Here is a 21401-nt window from a genome sequence, read left to right as displayed (position 1 = left end):
GGATGGGAGTGGATGGGAGGGGATGGGAGTGGATGGGAGTGGATGGGAGTGGATGGGAGTGGATGGGAGGGGATGGTAGTGGATGGGAGTGGATGGGAGGGGATGGGAGGGGATGGGAGTGGATGGGAGTGGATGGGAGGGGATGGGAGGGGATGGTCGGGACCCAGTAAGATGTGTAAGTGCTGCCCTCCCCCCACCTGCAGCACGTAGTCCAGCCCCAGGTGTCTGAAGCTGCGGCGGGCGGAGCAGAGGGCGGTGCTGGCCTCCTCCGCCTCATGAGGACGGGTACGAGGAGCCTGGGCGTGCTTCACCTGCGCCAGCTCCAGGTCCTCACGCACACGCTCAAACTGCCTCCGCGTCTCCTTGAATTTACGCACGTCTCTGAGAGAGAAAGAGAGAGGTTAGCATTGATAGTTAGCTTTGTTTTATACATGTTGGCTGGTGTGTAATATTTCATTTCTACACATTTAAATTAACCCAAGTTTGAGGTATGTCAACACACTCAAACACTCTCCTGTCTGAGATGAGATGTGTGAGGAGATTCGACACTCACTCCTTGATGAAGGTCTGAAGCTGCTGCTTTACAGATCTCTGAGCCTGGTCGAACAGAATCTGGAGAGAGAGAGGTGGGGAGAGACATAGAGGGGGAGAGAGACATAGAGGGGGAGAGACATAGAGGGGGAGAGAGACATAGAGGGAGGGAGAGACATAGAGGGGGAGAGACATAGAGGGGGGAGAGACATAGAGGGGGAGAGAGACATAGAGGGAGGGAGAGACATAGAGGGGGAGAGAGACATAGAGGGGGGAGAGACATAGAGGGGGGGAGAGACATAGAGGGGGAGAGACATAGAGGGGGAGAGAGACATAGAGGGAGGGAGAGACATAGAGGGGGAGAGACATAGAGGGGGGAGAGACATAGAGGGGGGGAGAGACATAGAGGGGGAGAGAGACATAGAGGGAGGGAGAGACATAGAGGGGGAGAGACATAGAGGGGGGAGAGACATAGAGGGGGAGAGAGACATAGAGGGAGGGAGAGACATAGAGGGGGAGAGAGACATAGAGGGGGGGAGAGACATAGAGGGGGAGAGAGACATAGAGAGGGAGAGAGACAGAGGGGGAGAGACATAGAGGGGGAGAGACATACAGGGGGAGAGAGACATAGAGGGGGAGAGACATAGAGGGGGGAGAGACATAGAGGGGGAGAGACATAGAGGGGGAGAGAGACATAGAGGGGGAGAGACATAGAGGGGGGGAGAGACATAGAGGGGGAGAGACATAGAGGGGGAGAGACATAGAGGAGGAGAGAGACATAGAGGGGGGGAGAGACATAGAGGGGGGAGAGACATAGAGGGGAGAGAGACATAGAGGGGGAGAGAGACATAGAGGGGGAGAGACATAGAGGGGGAGAGACATAGAGGGGGAGAGACATAGAGGAGGAGAGAGACATAGAGGGGGGAGAGACATAGAGGGGGAGAGAGACATAGAGGAGGAGAGAGACATAGAGAGGGAGAGAGACATAGAGGAGGAGAGAGAGGGGGGAGAAGAGGAGAGACAGAGAGAAAGAGAAGTTTTCATGTTTCATAAGACTGGTAAACGCTGAAGTACTGACTACACTTTTTCACTCAAGTTAAAGAAGTGTGGGCTCTGACATATAAAAGTAAAAAGTAGGCATTACTACTACCTGTTTTAGTGTCAAGCTGGTAACTGGACCTTACATAATATTAATACATGAATTTAAAAAGACACGATAGACACGCAGTACATTTGGAAGGAATCATTTCGACCAACAATTTCGAACATCTCCCTCATATGTGGCCATGGGTGATCAGGAATGTCTCTATTCTCAGTCATGTGGACATTGCCAACTCCCTCTGTCTCAACCATAACGTAGTCTACCTTTTTCCCAAGATATTTATTTATTTATTCATAAAAACTAAAGTAACACCTGGCTTGAAAATGTAAGAAGTATAAAGTACAGATATTTGTCCCCCCAAAAATAGTGAAGTAAAGTACTGATACCAGAAAAATCTACTTACATAGGCTACAGTAACTAAGTATTTGTATTTTGTTACTTCCCATCTCTGTAACCGATGACGTTTGCTGTCTCCATTGTTAGTCTAGAAATGGCAGTAATTGCGCCCCAGTGTTTCCGCTATATTCATCTTTACAGTCGCGCTTCAGAATTGTATGAAATCTCATGAAACTGCTATCCGCTTCACGGAACTGAACGGTCTTCCGTTCTCTCCACATGAAAGGATGAATAACTGGAACCGTGAAAGGACGTCAATCACTTGCGAAGTCTTGAAAACCAAATAAACAACAGCTCGAGTACAGCAATGCACGTTCTACACTAGTAGCTAGAGAACTCCGGATGCTCGTTTAAATTGTTTGTGCTTTGTGAATCAATGTTTCTCGTAATTAATGTGCCCCTATTATTGTTTAAATACAACTTAAACTGAAGGGTTTGGATTATGTCTATAAGACATCAGATAGATAATGTACAAATGTCATATCATATACAAACATACATAGGTCCTCTCATGACTTTCCTGTCCTCTTTATTCCCCGACCGTAGTGGAACCTGCCCCAAGTCCCAGCTTCAGGAAGGATCTGTCTACAGCCTCTCTGCTTCTACAGTACGTCTTAGACATTTGCCTTCTTGTATTCTATCACTAGGTGGCAGTGTAAGGCTGAGATTTTTGTGTGTGTTCTGCAAGACACATTAGCCACACCCCCTTCATTCACACACAGCCAGGGAGAGATGGAGAGAGATGTAGAGAGGATGAGAGGGAGAGAGGATGAGAGGACAGGGAGGTTAGGGGATTGATTATTTCCTGTTGTGAGGAGTAAAATAGGCTGGTGACATACACACATCCACACACACATCTGATGATGGGCTGCTGCTCAGACAAGGAGACATGTAGAATAGCTGACGACACTCCCACACATCCTGGTAGTGCTCTCCAGGTAGTGCTCCCCGGGTAGTGCTCTCCAGGTAGTGCTGCCCTGGTAGTGCTCTCCTGGTAGTGCTCGCCTGTGTGTGTGTGTGTTTCCTTGTGTGTGTTAGCTTGTGTGTGTCTTGCTCTATCTATCTCTCCATCTTTTTTCCATCATTCTGTGACGATGTAAACCTAATTTTTAGCTAAAATGGACAGATGAACACACACACACACACTGCATGCCCATGCTTATACACAAATATATACCAACACAATCATTAACTAAAGTGAAAGCTTGGATTAGATTCTGATCCTATGTTAGTCAGTCACACATTTGATGATTAGAGATTTACTCAGTAGTAAACACACACACATACACACACAATCATTAAACAGAGAGTGCTGGGATTGTGCTGCCTGCTACGTCTCATGTTACAGCCTGGGATTAGACCATCAGGGTCTGCACACGTGTGTTTGCCACTGTGGTGTCTGTGTTGCATAAGCAATACAGCAAACATTTACATCTGTGACTATTTATACACGTTTGTGTCATTATGTCTGTGTCTTTGTGTGTGTTTGTGCTTGTTTGTGTTTGTATGTGGCATTTGCAAAACTATGTTCAGATTCCATGAGCCGCTGTGTTGTTCAGATGAACCATGTGTGTCCATAAACAAGATGCCTCAACTGTTGTTACTGATTCTGGGCCTGTGTCGGTGGTTGGTCCTCCCTCTAGAAATGTGTTGAAACATTGAAGAACAAAGATGGATGCGGTCTCTCCCTCCCTCTTTCTCTCCCTCCCTCTTTCTGTCCCTCCCTCTTTCTCTCCCTCCCTCCCTCTTTCTGTCCCTCCCTCTTTCTCTCCCTCCTCCCTGGCACACACACACACCCATACAGCCCTGGACAGACCTGGAAACAGCAGGACTCTCTAAAGGCCTGTGTGTGTGTCAGCATGAGCGTGTGTGTGAGAGTATGTGCATGAGTGTGTGTGAGTGTTCAATTAGTGTTTTACACATCTGTGTGCCTGACCAGGCATGTGGTTTGATTCATACACATACACACACACGTACACACACAAACATGCACACACACCAACACATACACACCTTCACCATGTGTTAACAGATTTATAGTCAAGGTCACGACTGAGTAACAACACACACCCTCATTCACACGCGTGTTCCTAGTGTTGCACCATACTTGACCCAGGAGGGGAAAACCACAAACAGCCTCGCTACTGGAGCCACACAGCATGACTCCACATGGAGGGAGAGTGTGCGTGGGTGTACATGTATACATGTGTGTGTAAGTGTGTGTGAGAGTGTGTGTGAGAGTGTGTGTGTATGAGTGTGTGTGTGTAGAGGGTCTTACCATGTGGTAGTTGACTATCTCCTGGAGGCTCTCCCCACACTTCTCTAAACATTCCTGCAATGACAGATTTAGACACCTGAGTAAACACCCGTCCAGCATTTCACAGTCCCGCCCCTCAAGGCTGTACACAGCGCTGATGGATGCTATGTTGTACAGATGTTTCTAATTAGTTTGTATAAAAGTATTAGCTACATTATCAGTCATCACCCTAGCATTTAGCAGTTCATTTTACTCTTGGTTATTAACTTATCTTCAGAGAGCTAGCATTAGCACTAATGTTAGCTATAGCATCAAAGCCTGTTGCCTTGCAATGTCTTTATGACTACCCATGCTGTCAGGAGATCTCAGATCGCTCCTGTTCCCGCCATGTAAACTACAGTACTAGTATAAACATGGCCATCTCCTGACTCCATTATTTCACACAGTTACGACAGCTGGCCCTCTGTACGAACCCAGTCCCTGCTGAAACCCATACGCCTGGGTCTGGACAATACTGTTTACATCTGGGACTGTTATTGTTCTAGAGGGGAAACGTTCTGGAACGCAGGACAGAAGGACGATGATGAACGAGGAGCTGAGCTCCGGTTCTCAGACTCAGAATGTAAGGACTGTAAGGTCATGAAAAAAATGTGCAGACACTTTTATCCATCATACAGTACGAGCGTATTTGAACCTTCCAACTCTTGATCTGCAGTGAAGTGCTATAACCACTGAGCTGCACCCTGGCCCTCATGTCTTCACACATCTGACAGCTAAGAGCAGCTGAACTGGTGGTGTTGACAAACTGTTACTAACCATGATGAAGGAAGGCAAAAAGTTCCTTCAGAAGGTCTACTCACAGAGATCATCTCCTCCTTCTTGCACTGCAGGGACAGGTCTTTGATGCCATTGACAAACAGCTTGTTGGCGCCGACATATGCCCGGCCAGCCTCGATCATGCCACTGCACAGCTTGACCAGCTGAGGAGAGAGGGAGAGGAGGGAGGAGGACAGGGGGAGGACAGTAAGGAGAAGACAGTGAGTCGATTCTAGAGAATGTGATGATGATGGTGATAGTGGTGGTTATCCAGGTGCACACACACCCACAAACGCATACACACACACACACACACACACACACAGACACTGATGGCACGATAAGACTTAATCACCACTGTGGGTGAGGTTTAATAGCTGTGTAGAATTGTATATGGGGTAAGACTGTTTAGGAACTGTTCATATTTTGTCATCACACACGATCGGGAGTGTCAGCCAGAACACGGCTTTGAGGCCAGGATCTTCAGGGTAGGAGAGGTGCACAGATGATCCAATGAGGAGACAAGGTTGATTCAATCACTTTGTATTAAAGATACATGTGGAGTTCAGAGGTGTGTTTGGTGTATGTAGTATATGTGTGGTTATATTTTATGGACGCACATGTCGAACTAAGAAGGGGTTTCTAACTTTGTCTCAACATGGACATGAAATTATTGCTTCGGCAACACGGCAGATTACAGTCGAACAATGCGCATTCTCCCTCTGGCATGACGTATGGCACTGCCAATAACCAATCAAGAGTCCTTCCGCGTGAAAAGCAGAACTAACATTTCTTAATGGCAAATAAGTCCAGAGCCTTTTGTACAACCACGTTCACCAGAAACAACAACTTTTCCACTTAACTGATAATGAGAGAAGCTTAAACGCTGTACACTGTCATTACCACTCCCCTGACACAGCAGTGTGTGTGTGTGTAAATATAAATAAATAAAATATCTAGATCGTTTGTGTGTACAGTGGGGTACATGAATGTGTTTGCATGACCTTTGCATGTCTGCAAGTGTGTAAAACGGACATGGAGGCAAACATGTCATGGTGGTTCACTGGTGGAGGCCAGTGTGACATCATGTGACATCATGTGACAAGATGAGCACATGCATGCACTCACACACACACACACACAATCACACACAATCACACACACATAAACAACCACACATACATGTACACGCACGCACATGCACACACACATATACACACACCAACCTTGAGGGCCTCAACATGGCTTGAACACACAGGGTTTCACACTCACTCACACACACACACACACACACACACACACACACACAATCACACATACATTTACATTTAGTCATTTAGCAGACGCTCTTATCCAGAGCGACTTACAGTAGGTACAGGGACATTCCCCCCGAGGCAAGTAGGGTGAAGTGCCTTGCCCAAGGACACAACGTCATTTGGCCGGGAATTTAACTGGCAACCTTCAGATTACTAGCCCGATTCCCTAACCGCTCAGCCACCTGACTCCCTCATACACACTTACACACACACCACACGGTTGAACCACAGCTGGGGATAAGAGTTTCTAGTGGATGCAGCTATGCAACATGACAGGAATCCTCTCTTTTACATCTAATTACATTTGGGTAATCAACTTAGTGGAGAGAGAGCTGGCAGGCTGTGAGACGCTGGCCTGCTGGAAGCAGATGTTGATGCTGTCATCACACATGACAGACCAGCAGGCCAGTGTCAAACACGCCTCTCAACTCTCATGCACAGCTATGCTACATTATAGTAAACATTGAAAACCACTGAAGATAAGATTCTAAAAAGGAATCGGAACATGGTAGAAGCTAAAACAGAAGCAGAGAGAAAAGATAAGACCATTATGTTGATTTATTGCAGCTACTAAGGACTACCTCATTTCTAAGTGCCAATTATGCTAGCCTGGCTATCTTCATCTGTAGCCTATTGGCTCCCAAGATCACAATAAAGACAGCTATTGATTCCTCATTAAAGACCTGCATGAACATTTTAAGCAATTACATGAGGTAATGCTAGTAATTAGATAAGCATAGCATCCCTTCACATTAATTTACCTTTTACTGCTAATGCTAACAATAAGATCAGCATGGCATCCCTTCACATGACCTAATACTGCTAATGTTACAACCCAGAAGTATCATTCACAAATCAGTTACAGGTTATTTTGTTGCTAACCAACGAAAACAGAGATTGTCAATGTAGTGGAAAGTTGCGAAATTTCGAAAGGTTGCATGTTTATTTTTGTATAATATTTTGAAAGGTAAAAAAAAAAAAAAATGAAAACGTTTTCGAATGGTTTTGAAACTTTGTTTATAAAATATTTTCTATACAATATTTTCGATAAAATACTTTTGCAAAAATATTTGATAAAATACTTTTGCAAAAATATTTGATAAAATACTTTTGCTAAAATATTTGATAAAATATTTGTGATAAAATATTTGCGACAGGATATTTGCGAAACAATATTTGCGAAAAAAGTTTTGAATGGTAACATTTGTTTTAATAAAAAGTACGTTATGGATGAGACAGTGTGAGCAATGTTAACATGACTGAGAATAGAGATATTATTGATCACCCATGGCCATGTATGAGGGAGATGTTCGAAATTGTCACCATCAAAAAGGATTCCTGGCAAATGTGCTGAGTGTGTATAGTGTGAGGTCCAGTTATCTGCGGGACACTAAAACAGGTGTAGTAATGGCTACTTTTTACTTATATGTGTATGTCAGAGCCTACACTTCTTTACTTTAACTTAAGTGAAAAAGTGTAGTCAGTACTTAAACTTTTACCAGTCTTTTTAAACATGAGTATCTGTACTTCTACTTGAGTGAAGGATGTGTGGACTTTTGCCATCTCTGAACGGTCCATAAAAGGAGTAGGATTAAGAATGCACTGTGGTCCTATTCCTTTTCTATAACAAAACATATCAAACCATAATGTTTTTACTATTTACCATATTATTAACACATACAGTCATGGCCATAAGTTTTGGCAATGACAAATGCTGTGTTTTGCAAAGTTTGCTGGTTCAGTATTTGAGGAAAATGTTTTCACATGTTTCTATAGAATACTGGAATCACAATAAGGCACATTTCATATTTTTTAAAACTTTTTTGGGGCGAAAATGTTTAAAATATGCAAATAGTCCCCTCTTTTACAGCAGTTAATCTGCTCTTAAAATGCAACCAGAATGATATATGCTAAATGAATACATGTAAATGATATAATGATTTCACCTGGCTAGAACTAGTTCACAATTTCCCCTGTGCTGATGATATGACTTACTGAAATTATGTTAGCAGTCATTTTATGCCAAGGCCCAGCAAGATTTGCAAACACAAAATGTACGTTGCTCCCAATACATTTGGACACGGCTGTACATCATCAACAACACAACAACATTGTCAACAACTATTGTACACTACTGTATTAACTACAACGACATCCTAGTCTTATCAACTATATTCTGCGTAATTGACAATAATTGGACCATTTGATGTTTTACCAGGTACGTACCTTTTCTAGCTTGGCTTCAATCTCCACCACATCCGTCTCCACCTCGTCAATGCCAGCCCTGCAACACATACGCAGGTGGTTAGCCACAGTATAGAGATCTGTAGGATACCACAGAACAGAGATCTGTAGGATACCACCATATACCACTGTATAGAGACTACATTTGTCCATTAGCAGCAAGTTGTGCATAACACAACTTGCTTTGGAGACATCAATATACGTAACCGTAACCAAGTGAGTCAGATGTAACTAAGGGAGTCAGATGGCTGAGCGGTTAGGGAATCGGTCTATTAATCAGAAGGTTGCCGGTTCGGTAAGACAGAGTATTGGGATTCGGCCTTTAGTCTGTAACAATGCTCAGCCTTCTCTCTACACATGGAATGTTGAACACAGTATCATTCTTATACAGGATAAAGGGTTACATCTTCAACTTTTCTGACAGAAGATTAGCAGGATTGCCTGTCTGCACCATTAATCTGGACATGAACCATGAATCCTGCAGACAGATCTGCAACAATCAATATGGGGATTAAAAGGAGCCCTGATGGCCATCCCACGCAACATACACACACAGGTCATGCACACACACACAGGTCATGCACACACACACAGGTCATGCTCAGGTCATGCACACACACAGGTCATGCACACACACACAGGTCATGCACACACACACAGGTCATGCAAGCATAAACACACACACAAACAACCATGAACATGCACACACATTAACAGGTCACATCCTCACAGAGACAGGTCACATCCTCACACATTACATTTACATTTAGTCATTTAGCAGACGCTCTTATCCAGAGAGACTTACAGTAAGTACAGGGACATTCCCCCTGAGGCAAGTAGGGTGAAGTGCCTTGCCCAAGGACACAACGTCAGTTGGCATGACCGGGAATCGAACTGGCAACCTTCGGATTACTAGCCCGACTCCCTCACCGCTCAGCCAACTGACTCCCATTCACATCCTCACAGAGACAGGTCACATCCTCACACATTAACAGGTCACATCCTCACAGAGACAGGTCACATCCTCACACATTAACAGGTCACATCCTCACACATTAACAGGTCACATCCTCACACATTAACAGGTCACATCTTCACACATTAACAGGTCACATCCTCACAGAGACAGGTCACATCCTCACAGAGACAGGTCACATCCTCACACATTAACAGGTCACATCCTCACACATTAACAGGTCACATCATCACACATTAACAGGTCACATCCTCACACAGACTCAAAAAAAAAAAAAATGACAGGAATTACTCAAGATTTGTCTTAATATATATGTTATGATAGCATTCTGTAATTTGACTAAAGATGTGTAGTCTGTAAAGTCCTGCCCCTTTCCACCCTCCTCTCTTGTGTACAGGTCACCGTGAGGTGAAAGGTCACAACCCTGGGTGTTTATACTTGGGGTGACCTGGCAGCTGGGGGGCGGGGCAGAGTACTGCACCTGCCGCAATGCCACATTCCCAGAGTTCCACTTGGCTGGAGCAGTTCCAGACCTCCCTCCACCGCACTCCTGTAGTCAGCCTTCCTTTCTCTGTCATCCATCTCTTTCAGGACTCACATCTTATTGTTTGAACTGAATCATTTACACCCAGAGTGTGTGTGGTCTGAAGCTTGGAAAGTTAATAAACTTGGAACACTCAAGAGAGCTCCAGAGCCTCAGGGTCAGCAAGGTTGGAAAGGGGAAACACCACCCCCCCCCCCCCCACCCCCCACGTAACAGTTGAGAGGCCTCCTCCCTGCCTGGGCGATGACAGCGGCAGGGTCAGACCCATCAGTGGAAGACTGGGCTCTGTCATGCTCCAGACACATGGGGGGACGTGCTGAAGCAGGTCAGAGGACACGCTGAGAACATTCCAGAAACTCAAAATAAAAAAATGTGGCTTGTTTGGTACACACATGCGCACACACATGCACGCACACACACGATATCCAGCCGTGCCAGGGCAGTCATGCAGACAGGGGCATCTTAGAAGACTCTGCAAATAAATAATCCAACAGAGTGGCTGTCAGAGCTGTCAAGGTTAAGAGCCAGACGCATGTGTGTGAGGCTGATCTGGAGAGTGTGTGTGCAAACAAAGGTTGTATGTTTGTCCTGGCACCTTTCACTAATGATTCCCTCTAACTCAACATGTCCGAGAGACAGTGTGTGTGTGGTGTGCATGTGTGCGTGTAGGAGGAACAGAGAGGAGGGGTGTGTGTGTGCATGTGTGTGAACAGAGAGGAGGAAGGAGAACCCCTGAGGCACATCCACTTCATAAAGATGTCAGTGCAGTGTGACCATGTGTGTGTGAGTGTTTGTGTGTGTGTGAGCGTTTGTGTGTCTTCTAGAGTCAAGATGACATATTCCCTCCTCACGCGTCTTTCAGGATTGTCAAACACTATCAGAAACTCTCCAGCGAGGACCACACAGAACATGTGAAGGACTACAAAATACACAGATTCATGAAACAACATTTCCCATGATGCCTTGGTACATCCAATGATAAAATAACATGTTACGGGCCAATGACAAAACAAAGGAATGTCACAGCAGTGAGAGACCACCCTGCTAGCTAGCAGGCGGGCTAGCTAGCAGGCGATAATCAACTCTTGATTATCATCTATAACAAATCCTCTTTCATCCCCCCCGCCCTGCCCTCCCAAAACAACAACAAGCACACTTCACTAATTTCCTCCTCAGAATCGTAAGTAGGCAGCTCCATGACAACAACTCAGTGACATGGCATTGCCATGGCAACTGGCCTTGGTATTACTCACGTTTCTTTCCCAGAGAGCCACCGACCCTCTCTCTCTCTCTCTCTCTCTCTCTCTCTCATATATATATATATCTCCTGTTCGTTCTTTCTTCATATAACCCTCTTCCAATTTCCCTCTCTCTTTCTATCCCTCTTTTGTTTCATTTCCATTTCTCATTGTTTCATTTCCCCCTTCTGCCAGTCTCCCTTACCCCTGCAGGCCGACCACAGGTGCAGAGAGTGTGTGTCTGTGTGTGTGTGAGTGTGTGTGTCTGTGAGTGTGAGTGTGTGTGTGTGACCACAAATACAAGATTGTATTTTACAGAAAAGAGGGCAACAAGGAGCAGGGTGTGTCATCAAACAGCCGTCTGAATCCAAGTCTTTGTCCTGCCTGAATCAGTCATGAATAAACACACTAACCCACATGCACACTCACTCAAAAATTGGCCACTTTTCACACAAACACACAGGCCCAAACAGATCACTTTTCACCCCAACAAACGTTCCAAACCCCAGTCGACTCTATGGCCCTTTCATCAGCAACAAAGACACCTTCACCATGTCTTTAAAAAGCCCCAATCAATGAACAAACTTGATTCCCTGAAGAAACAATGAGCTGGACTCCCGACCGGCTGAACCAACAAAGCAGCCTAACATCTCTCTGCTTGTCCCTGAAAGATGTCTGGGACCACATGTTCACAAAGCAAAAGCAAAATCCACCACTAGCATGTAAACCACCAGCTGCAGTCAGGGTCATTTGAATGGTGGTATTCTTTTCCTGTTAGCCATGTGACACTGTATGTATCTTAATACATAAATAAAGGAATCAAGCCTATGACTCTCAGCCCTGAGTCTGCTGGCTGGAGAACTGGGCCACCAGGCCCTCTCTGGGCCCAGGGCCTGCTGACATGGTAGGAAACATGCTGCACACTTACACGATTAATCATTATTCCAGCCCAGTAGTATGGCAGTGTTTAGCAGGGTCTGCACCAGGCAGGGTCTGCACCAGGCAGGGTCTGCACCAGGCTGGGTCTGCACCAGGCAGGGTCTGCACCAGGCAGGGTCTGCACCAGGCTGGGTCTGCACCAGGCTGGGTCTGCACCAGGCAGGGTCTGCACCAGGCAGGGTCTGCACCAGGCTGGGTCTGCACCAGGCTGGGTCTGCACCAGGCAGGGTTTGCACCAGGCAGGGTCTGCACCAGAGATGAGTTCCAGAGTGTGACACAACGAGGACAGCTTCTCTCTGACGGCCCTCACTTGGCCACAATGGGACCCAGGTGGGAATGCTCTTTATAAGAGCTGCATATGTTGTTTGTGGAGCAGGGGGTGAATGGGGGGGCGACTTTTCCTTCCTTGTATGAAGGGTTGAAGGGTAAGGTTTAGTTGTCAATTTCTGAACTTCCAGAATATATTCTGTAAATTTTGTCTGCTAAAAAGAGAGTTAGAGAGATAGAGAAAATAAATAGTGTTCCCATGTGCACCAGTGAACACTGCACCACATGCCTGGTAACAACTACATCTAATTGTACATTACACACACACACACACAGCTACCCCCTCTGCTACCTACATCTAAATCCTACTAACTGACCCCTGCTGTTCTTAAAAGCTTCCCCAAAATTGACGCTAAAACAAACTAATTACAGTAACAAAAAAACAGATTTGCTTCTCAACTAGAGTAGAGTCCCCTGATCCTCACCGTAGTACAAATCCCCTGAGTCAGATGTTTCAACTGGGTTTGTTTGCCCATTAATGCTAACTGAGGCTAATGCTACATCCAGTTCCCACCCGAGGCTCCCGGGGTGTGCATCCAGGGACCAGGGTGTAGTCTGGGGCTGAGGAGGGCCCACCACAGACAAGCCATGGAGGGTTACAAGGTCTGTCTGATCTTCCAAATATCTGACTCTGCTCTGGAAGCAGCCACCACATAATGAGGGGCTCTCCTCCTCTCAAACAAGGCTGGGACAGATGGATGCTGTGAAGGAAGGAAATAAAGAGAGAGAGAGTGGGCTGGGACAGGGTCAATGCGTCCCATACTAATGATTCTTCTTTAGTGTGACCGTGTAACCCTGCAGTTCCACAGTCTGGTTCCAACCCTCCAACATTCCTCGATGTTTGGGGACGCAGCTGACAGTTGGGGTGGAACACTGTGACAGAAACCCTAACCCTAACCACTGTGACAGAAACCCTAACCCTAACCACTGTGACAGAAACCCTAACCCTAACCCTAACCACTGTGACAGAAACCCTAACCCTAACCACTGTGACAGAAACCCTAACCACTGTGACAGAAACCCTAACCCTAACCCCTGTGACAGAAACCCTAAATCTAACCACTGTGACAGAAACCCTAACCCTAACCAATGTGACAGAAACCCTAACCCTAACCACTGTGACAGAAACCCTAACCCTAACCACTGTGACAGAAACCCTAACCACTGTGACAGAAACCCTAACCCTAACCACTGTGACAGAAACCCTAACCCTAACCACTGTGACAGAAACCCTAACCCTAACCACTGTGACAGAAACCCTAACCCTAACCACTGTGACAGAAACCCTAACCACTGTGACAGAAACCCTAACCCTAACCACTGTGACAGAAACCCTAACCACTGTGACAGGTGCCTTACAGGAGTGGAGTGGTAAGAGAGGGAAAGAGAACAGGAAGGAAAATTAAGATAATAATAATTGGGAAAGCGCTGATGGCAGGGGGTGTGGGAAGAATTTTCATTTCTTTCAACAGACACACACTCAAGACAGACTTGTATCAAGGTGTGAGGAAACAGCTTCACACGATCACACATACCCCCCTTCGGAGGTAATGTGGCTGGCGTGTTGGAACTAGAAAAGACAGCTGGGCATTCCAGATTTTTCTTAATACAACTTTCTCCTTCCACCCGGACAACCGGGACCTTTATGATTCGGTCACCTGACAACACATGGTCTCCCCTGACAACACATGGTCTCCCCTGACAACACAGAGACAGGTATGACCCGGTCTGTGCTGGCCTGTTGCTCTGCTCTGTTTAGACCTCAGGAAAGTGTTTCTCTCAGGCCACGTTTCCCTCAAATAAGCCAGAGAGTCTATGAGCCTCCCCCTCCCTCTCTCCCCCTCCCCCTCCCTCCCCCTCCCTCTCTCCTTCCCCCTCCCTCCCTCTCTCTCCCTCCCCCTCCATCCCTCCCTCTCCCTCCCTCTCTCCCTCTCTCCATCCCTCTCTCCCTCCCTCTCTCCCTCCCTCCCTCTCTCCCTCTCTCCCTCCCTCCCTCCTTCCCTCCCTCCCTCTCTCTCTCTCTCTCTCTCTCTCTCTCTCTCTCTCTCTCCTGCCAGTTAAACCGTTTGAGTCATGGCTATACTTCCGGAATTAAACCAGAATCTGTAAAAACCTGTTGTGTCACAAATGTGTTGTCTCACAACATGTCAGATTTGAATTCCAATTCCGTCTGGTGCTGAAAGAAGGAGATTGTGAACTGGGACAGGCAGGTGCTGAACAGGTAAGCTTCAGTGCAGTAGCTGTAACACTGCCCCTGTTAGCTGAACACAAGGGATCTACTGTCTTCACTTAGAAAGACTTGTCACTCTGACAGTAGCATTACTCAGACCTTGAAGAATGTCAGAGAGTGATGAGGCGTCTCTGGCAGCAGAGGCACAGATACTGAACTGGCTGACTCAGTCAAACACGTCACCTCAGGACCCTGGACAATCACATGGTTCACTAAATCAATGTAATCAAAATAGTGCTTTTGTTTGAGTACATCTCAGTGTTCATTTAGAGGAGCGCCAGCGTGGCAGACATGTCAGATCTGAGTTGGTGATAAAGGGACAGGGAGGGGGCGTCAGCGTGTGTGTTGATGTATGATCTTATTTACCCTCATGGTGACAGCATTAACAAGTGTGTGTGTGAACACTGTATTGGCTAGAGAGAATGTGTGTGTGTGTGAACACTGTCGAGGATAGAGTGTGTGTGTGTGTGTGTGTGAACACTGTTGAGGATAGAGAGTGTGTGTGTGTGTGTGTGTGAACACTGTCGAGGATAGAGAGTGTGTGTGTGAACACTGTCGAGGATAGAGAGTGTGTGTGTGTGTGTGTGTGAACACTGTTAAGGATAGAGAGTGTGTGTGTGTGTGTGTGTGTGAACACTGTTGAGGATAGAGTGTGTGTGTGTGTGTGTGAACACTGTCGAGGATAGAGAGTGTGTGTGTGTGTGTGTGTGAACACTGTTGAGGATAGAGAGTGTGTGTGTGTGTGTGAACACTGTTGAGGATAGAGAGTGTGTGTGTGTGTGTGTGTGAACACTGTCGAGGATAGAGAGTGGTGTGCTCCCCTGCTGCTGTCCCTGGCAGCTTGCCTGGATGTAAGACCACCCCCCTCCAATAAACACAATGGATTCTGCCAGCCAGGAAACAGGCACTGATTACAGCACGCATATCCCTCTAGGAACCAACCATTTCTGCCAAAAACAGGGTACCCTTCGTGTGAACGGTCAGGGAAGTACTCATTCACAGGTGAATCAGGTGAATCAGATTAATTGGGTTTCAATATAAACAGACAACACGAAACAAGGACAAGAATTTCAGCATCTCTCTTGACCTTGGATTTATAGTGTGTCCATGAATCATTCTGTTTTCTTAGAAATATTTCCATTCTAGGAAATTGTAATATAAAATATCAACCAGCACTGTACATTTGCACTGGTCCAAATAAGGACAGTGTGAAGCTTAGGGATCGCATGGATTCATTTAAATCGTATTCTTGTAAATCTGAGCAACAGATTTGCCACCGCAAGTATTGGCTATGATCCCTTAGCACAACAGGTCAACAGACTGTCCTGTGTTTCTGATCTTTAGACATCTACGGCCCTTCTTGTCCCACACACACGCAAACAGTTCCAGCCCACGACTCCAACTGACCTCTAACATGGACCACTTTAGACACACCTACCTCTTCTACCTGCACACACACACACACACACACACACACACACACACACACACACACACACACACACACACACACACACACACACACACACACACACACACACACACACACACACACTGAGGATAGATCTCAGCCCGTCTCGTCCATCTGAGACGCCCCAGTCGGAACCTTCTGGACTCCAGAACTCCTGACAGGTCTAACTGTGTGGCCAGAGACCTACAGGTCAGATAGAGCAGAGTAGAGACCCACAGGTCAGATAGAGCAGATTAGAGATTGCAGGTCAGATAGAGCAGACTAGAGACCCGCAGGTCAGATAGAGCAGAGTAGAGACCTGCAGGTCAGATAGAGCAGAGTAGAGATTGCAGGTCAGATAGAGCAGACTAGAGACCCGCAGGTCAGATAGAGCAGACTAGAGACCCGCAGGTCAGATAGAGCAGACTAGAGACCCGCAGGTCAGATAGAGCAGAGTAGAGACCTGCAGGTCAGATAGAGCAGAGTAGAGATTGCAGGTCAGATAGAGCAGACTAGAGACCCGCAGGTCAGATAGAGCAGAGTAGAGACCTGCAGGTCAGATAGAGCAGAGTAGAGACCTGCAGGTCAGATAGAGCAGACTAGAGATCGCAGGTCAGATAGAGCAGACTAGAGACCCGCAGGTCAGATAGAGCAGACTAGAGACCCGCAGGTCAGATAGAGCAGAGTAGAGATTGCAGGTCAGATAGAGCAGACTAGAGACCCGCAGGTCAGATAGAGCAGACTAGAGACCCGCAGGTCAGATAGAGCAGAGTAGAGACCTGCAGGTCAGATAGAGCAGAGTAGAGACCTGCAGGTCAGATAGAGGAATCTGTTTTTAAGGCAGGAAGGAACCGTGAGTAACCCGAGCAGCCTGGACAATAAATAACTGAGGTTTTCATTCTGGGGTTCATAGAGCCATAGAGCCATGAGCTCCACCACGTACGTTCTTACACAGGCACACGTACATTCTCTCTCTCTGTCTCACACACACACACACACACACAGAGAGACACATGCACACAGACACACAGATATGCAAACAAACCAAAGCTAAAAGCGTGACATGTTCTTTGGGGTGTACACCACAGGGTTGGTGTGTAGGAGGGATCACATCCCTAGTGTGTAGGAAGAGATGAGTGAGTTAGAGGGGGAAAGAAAAGGATGGACGGAAAAGTACAAACGAGAGAGAGAGTGGGGGGGCAGAGAGAAAGAGAGAGATTCAGAGAGGTCTTCTGCCTAAGTAGGTTTACATCAACACAGGGGGTGGTCTAACACAGCACCCTGAACACTGTCAGGGGACACATACACCATCACACCACAATAGGAGACCTACACAAATATGGTATACATAGAAAGACCCCCTGTTCAGTTAACTATATTATCTGTCCCAGAGACATACTTACATGCACGCACACACATACATATACACACACACACACACACACACACACACACACACACACACACACACATACATATACACACACACACACACACATTAGGGCAATAAATGAAGCTTGTGCTTCCTCTCCCTGGAGCAGGACTAACGGAGCCCAGAGACTGAGACTGAGACAGAGACAGAGACAGAGACAGAGACAGAGACAGAGACAGAGACTGAGACTGAGACTGAGACTGAGACTGAGACTGAGACTGAGACTGAGACTGAGACTGAGACAGAGACAGAGACAGAGACAGAGACAGAGACAGAGACAGAGACAGAGACAGAGACTGAGACTGAGACTGAGACTGAGACTGAGACTGAGACTGAGACTGAGACTGAGACTGAGACTGAGACAGAGACAGAGACAGAGACTGAGACAGAGACAGAGACAGAGACAGAGACTGAGACAGAGACAGAGACTGAGACAGAGACAGAGACTGAGACTGAGACAGAGACAGAGACAGAGACAGAGACTGAGACAGAGACTGAGACAGAGACAGAGACAGAGACTGAGACAGAGACAGAGACAGAGACAGAGACAGAGACTGAGACTGAGACTGAGACAGAGACAGAGACTGAGACTGAGACTGAGACTGAGACAGAGAGAGAGACTGAGACAGAGAGAGACAGAGACAGAGAGAGAGACTGAGACTGAGACAGAGAGAGAGACTGAGACAGAGAGAGACAGAGACAGAGAGAGAGACTGAGACAGAGACTGAGACTGAGACTGAGACAGAGAGAGAGAGAGACTGAGACAGAGACTGAGACTGAGACAGAGACTGAGACTGAGACAGGAATACGAGCCGCCTGGCTGAGGGATTCTGGGACCACGGATGAGAGGTCCAAATAATTGGATGTTGGCATAGAAAAGGAAAACGGAAATGAACTGGACACCCTTCTTTTTGATGAGGAGGAATATCTGTCTCCCTCGCTCTGGTTTTGGGAGGAAATGAGTTTGTCAGTCGTATTGTGAAACATCCAAGGATTTCTAGGTAGAATCTGTCACAGTTTAATTTTGAGTTTGCATTGGTGCACTACCAGAGACAACAAGCCAATTGGAAGTAATAATTATTAATAAAATAAAAATGATTCTATTAATCATCTTCTGCCTTGGCCGACACAGAAACTTTTCCCAAGAATGCATGTAAATACAGTCAGCCTGGGCTTGCACTCGCAAGGCATTAGCCTGTGGGTGAAGGCTGCTTCACAGGAAGGTGGGTGGAGAATGGATGGCGGGATAGAGGAGAGCGTGAGAGAGTGGGGAGAGTGGGGAGAGAGAGAGAGAGAGAGAGAGAGAGAGAGGGGAGAGAGGGGGGAGAGGGGGGAGAGAGAGAGAGAGAGAGAGAGAGAGTGGGGAGAGAGAGAGAGAGAGAGAGAGAGAGAGAGAGAGAGAGAGAGAGAGAGAGAGAGAGAGAGAGAGAGAGAGAGAGAGAGAGGGGGGAGAGAGGGGGAGAGAGAGAGAGGGAGTAAGGAAGACATGCTGTGAAGATGGGAAAGAAAAGAGTCAGGGATGGAGCAGTTCTGCCAGACTGGTCACAGATGTAGAGGACGAGTCAGCAAGCTGCAAAACATGCACCACACACACACACACATATATATACACACACACGCAAACACACACACATATATACACACACATATATACAAATACGCACGCACACACACACACACATACCCTTACATACACACACACATACACAGCTTGCATTAAGGAGAACTGTGCCAGCTTTAGGGGAGGACTTCATGACTTGATGTTTTCATGCAAGGCAAACTTGCCTGAAAAACATCCTGGATTTCAACTGACTTTCCAATACACTGTCAATGTGCGTGTGTGTGTGAGAGTTTGTACACATGTGTGTGCATGTGTGTGAGTGTAGATGTTATGTGCATGTGCGTGTATATATGATGTGTGTGTGAGTGTATATTCTGGCCTTGTTCATATCTTTGTGGGCTAGGGTTAGCTAGAAAATATAGCTCTAGATGGAGCAGAGTTCTTGTATAACTGGCTGGTCACAGGAGAAAGCCACCACAGTGCTTCAGGACTCGTTTCCTCTCAACAGTAACATCTCAACCTACATTGACAATTCAATCTCTGAATCCTGTTGCCATGACTGTAAGTCTATAAGCATCCTCCGTGACCACAGGACCTAGCCCACCATACTGATCAAGCAGGCTGGGCGTGTGTCCTACTAGATGTGGTCTGGTGAGGCTGCTGGACATGCTGCTCTCTCAAACCTGAGAGGCCGACCATCACTCAGAACCAAGCTGAGGTTCTCCTTGGACGAGCAGCTAAACTCAGACACACAAACACCAGATCATTACAGTAGAAACACCAGATCAATACAACACAAGCAAGCAGCTAGAGCCCCAGTTGCTGGGGATTAGCAATGTGCTGCAGGCCTCAGCCTGTGTCGGTTGTGTATCAGTTAGACAGGATCCTTTCAATCTCAAACAATGGGTTTCTGGTTTCCATTAAGTTACGCTTCCATAAATCACACTGAGGGTAAAACATGGTGCAGCTGTTTGTCTACCTGGGATGGTCGTCATGGTGAACTGAAGTCAATCCCTGGCCATATGATGGCGAGGTGAAGTCAGGTCTCTCCCCCTTTTAACGCTCCCGCTCCTCTTGTTTAGAAAAGAGGGCCTTTGCACTCTGACCCAGATCCAACCAAAGCAACCAACTGACTTGCTGACAGGTTGACTGACTGAATGACTGCCTCAGAACACATCAGAAATATACATTGGTCTATTGTGACTGACACAATCACTGCTCACATTGCAGTGCCAAAGTTGTTTACCCTGCACTGTCTCATCACTCCCAGTCCTCCACACAGACAACACAGGCTTGGCTGTATGCTGCAGATAATGACAAATGTACAGCAATGTACATCACAAATGTACTTATTGTGTTAAGAGGCACAAAATGAACCACAATCCTCCCTGTTTGCTCAAAATTAACCCAGCACTCAAATCTTGTAGTCCCATCTAGTTACAGCTCCAAGCTGCTGTCTTAATGGTGGTCTAATGCCAAGCTTCCATGCTTTCCAGGAACACAGCTTCAGTTCCTCAGTAAATGACTTACAATACCAAGCAGAGCAGCTCTTAAATGAACCCTGGTTCTTAAGGTCATAGTGCAGATTAATGTCATAGATGAAAACGTAAACCCAGATTAATGTTATAGATAAAAACATAAACCTGAATATTCCTTCATCAGCGTTGAGGACGCCATCTGTCAGACTGTCCACCATCATCAATACTCTGATCTCCAGAACGTGATCCCGACCACAACCTTCACGATAACTCACAACACTAGTTTATATCCCAATGCTCCACACACATCACACAGAAAGATTGAAGGGGAGCGATGTAGGGGTTGGTGGTCCGTAGGAACTACAATCCTCTGCCCAGATTAATAGGCCAAGAGGCTGAAGCAGTGTGAGAGAGGTGATGGGATATGTAGTCCAGCTGTTTGGTTTCAGTGTGTGAGAAGTGGTTCCTATGTCCTACATGTCCAGACTGTAGGGGTCACCTGACAGGTCAGAGGTTAATCTGCTGCATTGAAGACTGAGACTATGGAGACACACGTTTGATGTT

General features: G+C 46.5%; 1 protein-coding gene across 2 annotated transcripts in view; it reads right to left on the bottom strand.

The window, feature by feature from the left end:
- LOC136949568 (arf-GAP with coiled-coil, ANK repeat and PH domain-containing protein 3-like) overlaps positions 1 to 21401 on the bottom strand; it is a 46759-nt gene that overhangs the window by 16642 nt on the left and 8716 nt on the right. For both annotated transcript variants that reach the window (XM_067243917.1, XM_067243926.1), the window contains exons 2-6: positions 8645 to 8702; positions 5147 to 5266; positions 4308 to 4361; positions 554 to 612; positions 198 to 381 (exon numbers count right to left, since the gene is read on the bottom strand). In XM_067243917.1, the coding sequence (XP_067100018.1) occupies positions 198 to 381; positions 554 to 612; positions 4308 to 4361; positions 5147 to 5266; positions 8645 to 8702 (475 nt within the window). The remainder of the gene's footprint in view (positions 1 to 197; positions 382 to 553; positions 613 to 4307; positions 4362 to 5146; positions 5267 to 8644; positions 8703 to 21401) is intronic.

This window comes from Osmerus mordax, chromosome 1 (genome assembly GCF_038355195.1).
Source record: "Osmerus mordax isolate fOsmMor3 chromosome 1, fOsmMor3.pri, whole genome shotgun sequence".
Lineage (NCBI taxonomy): Eukaryota > Metazoa > Chordata > Actinopteri > Osmeriformes > Osmeridae > Osmerus > Osmerus mordax.
This window is presented reverse-complemented; position numbering and strand designations above follow the sequence as displayed.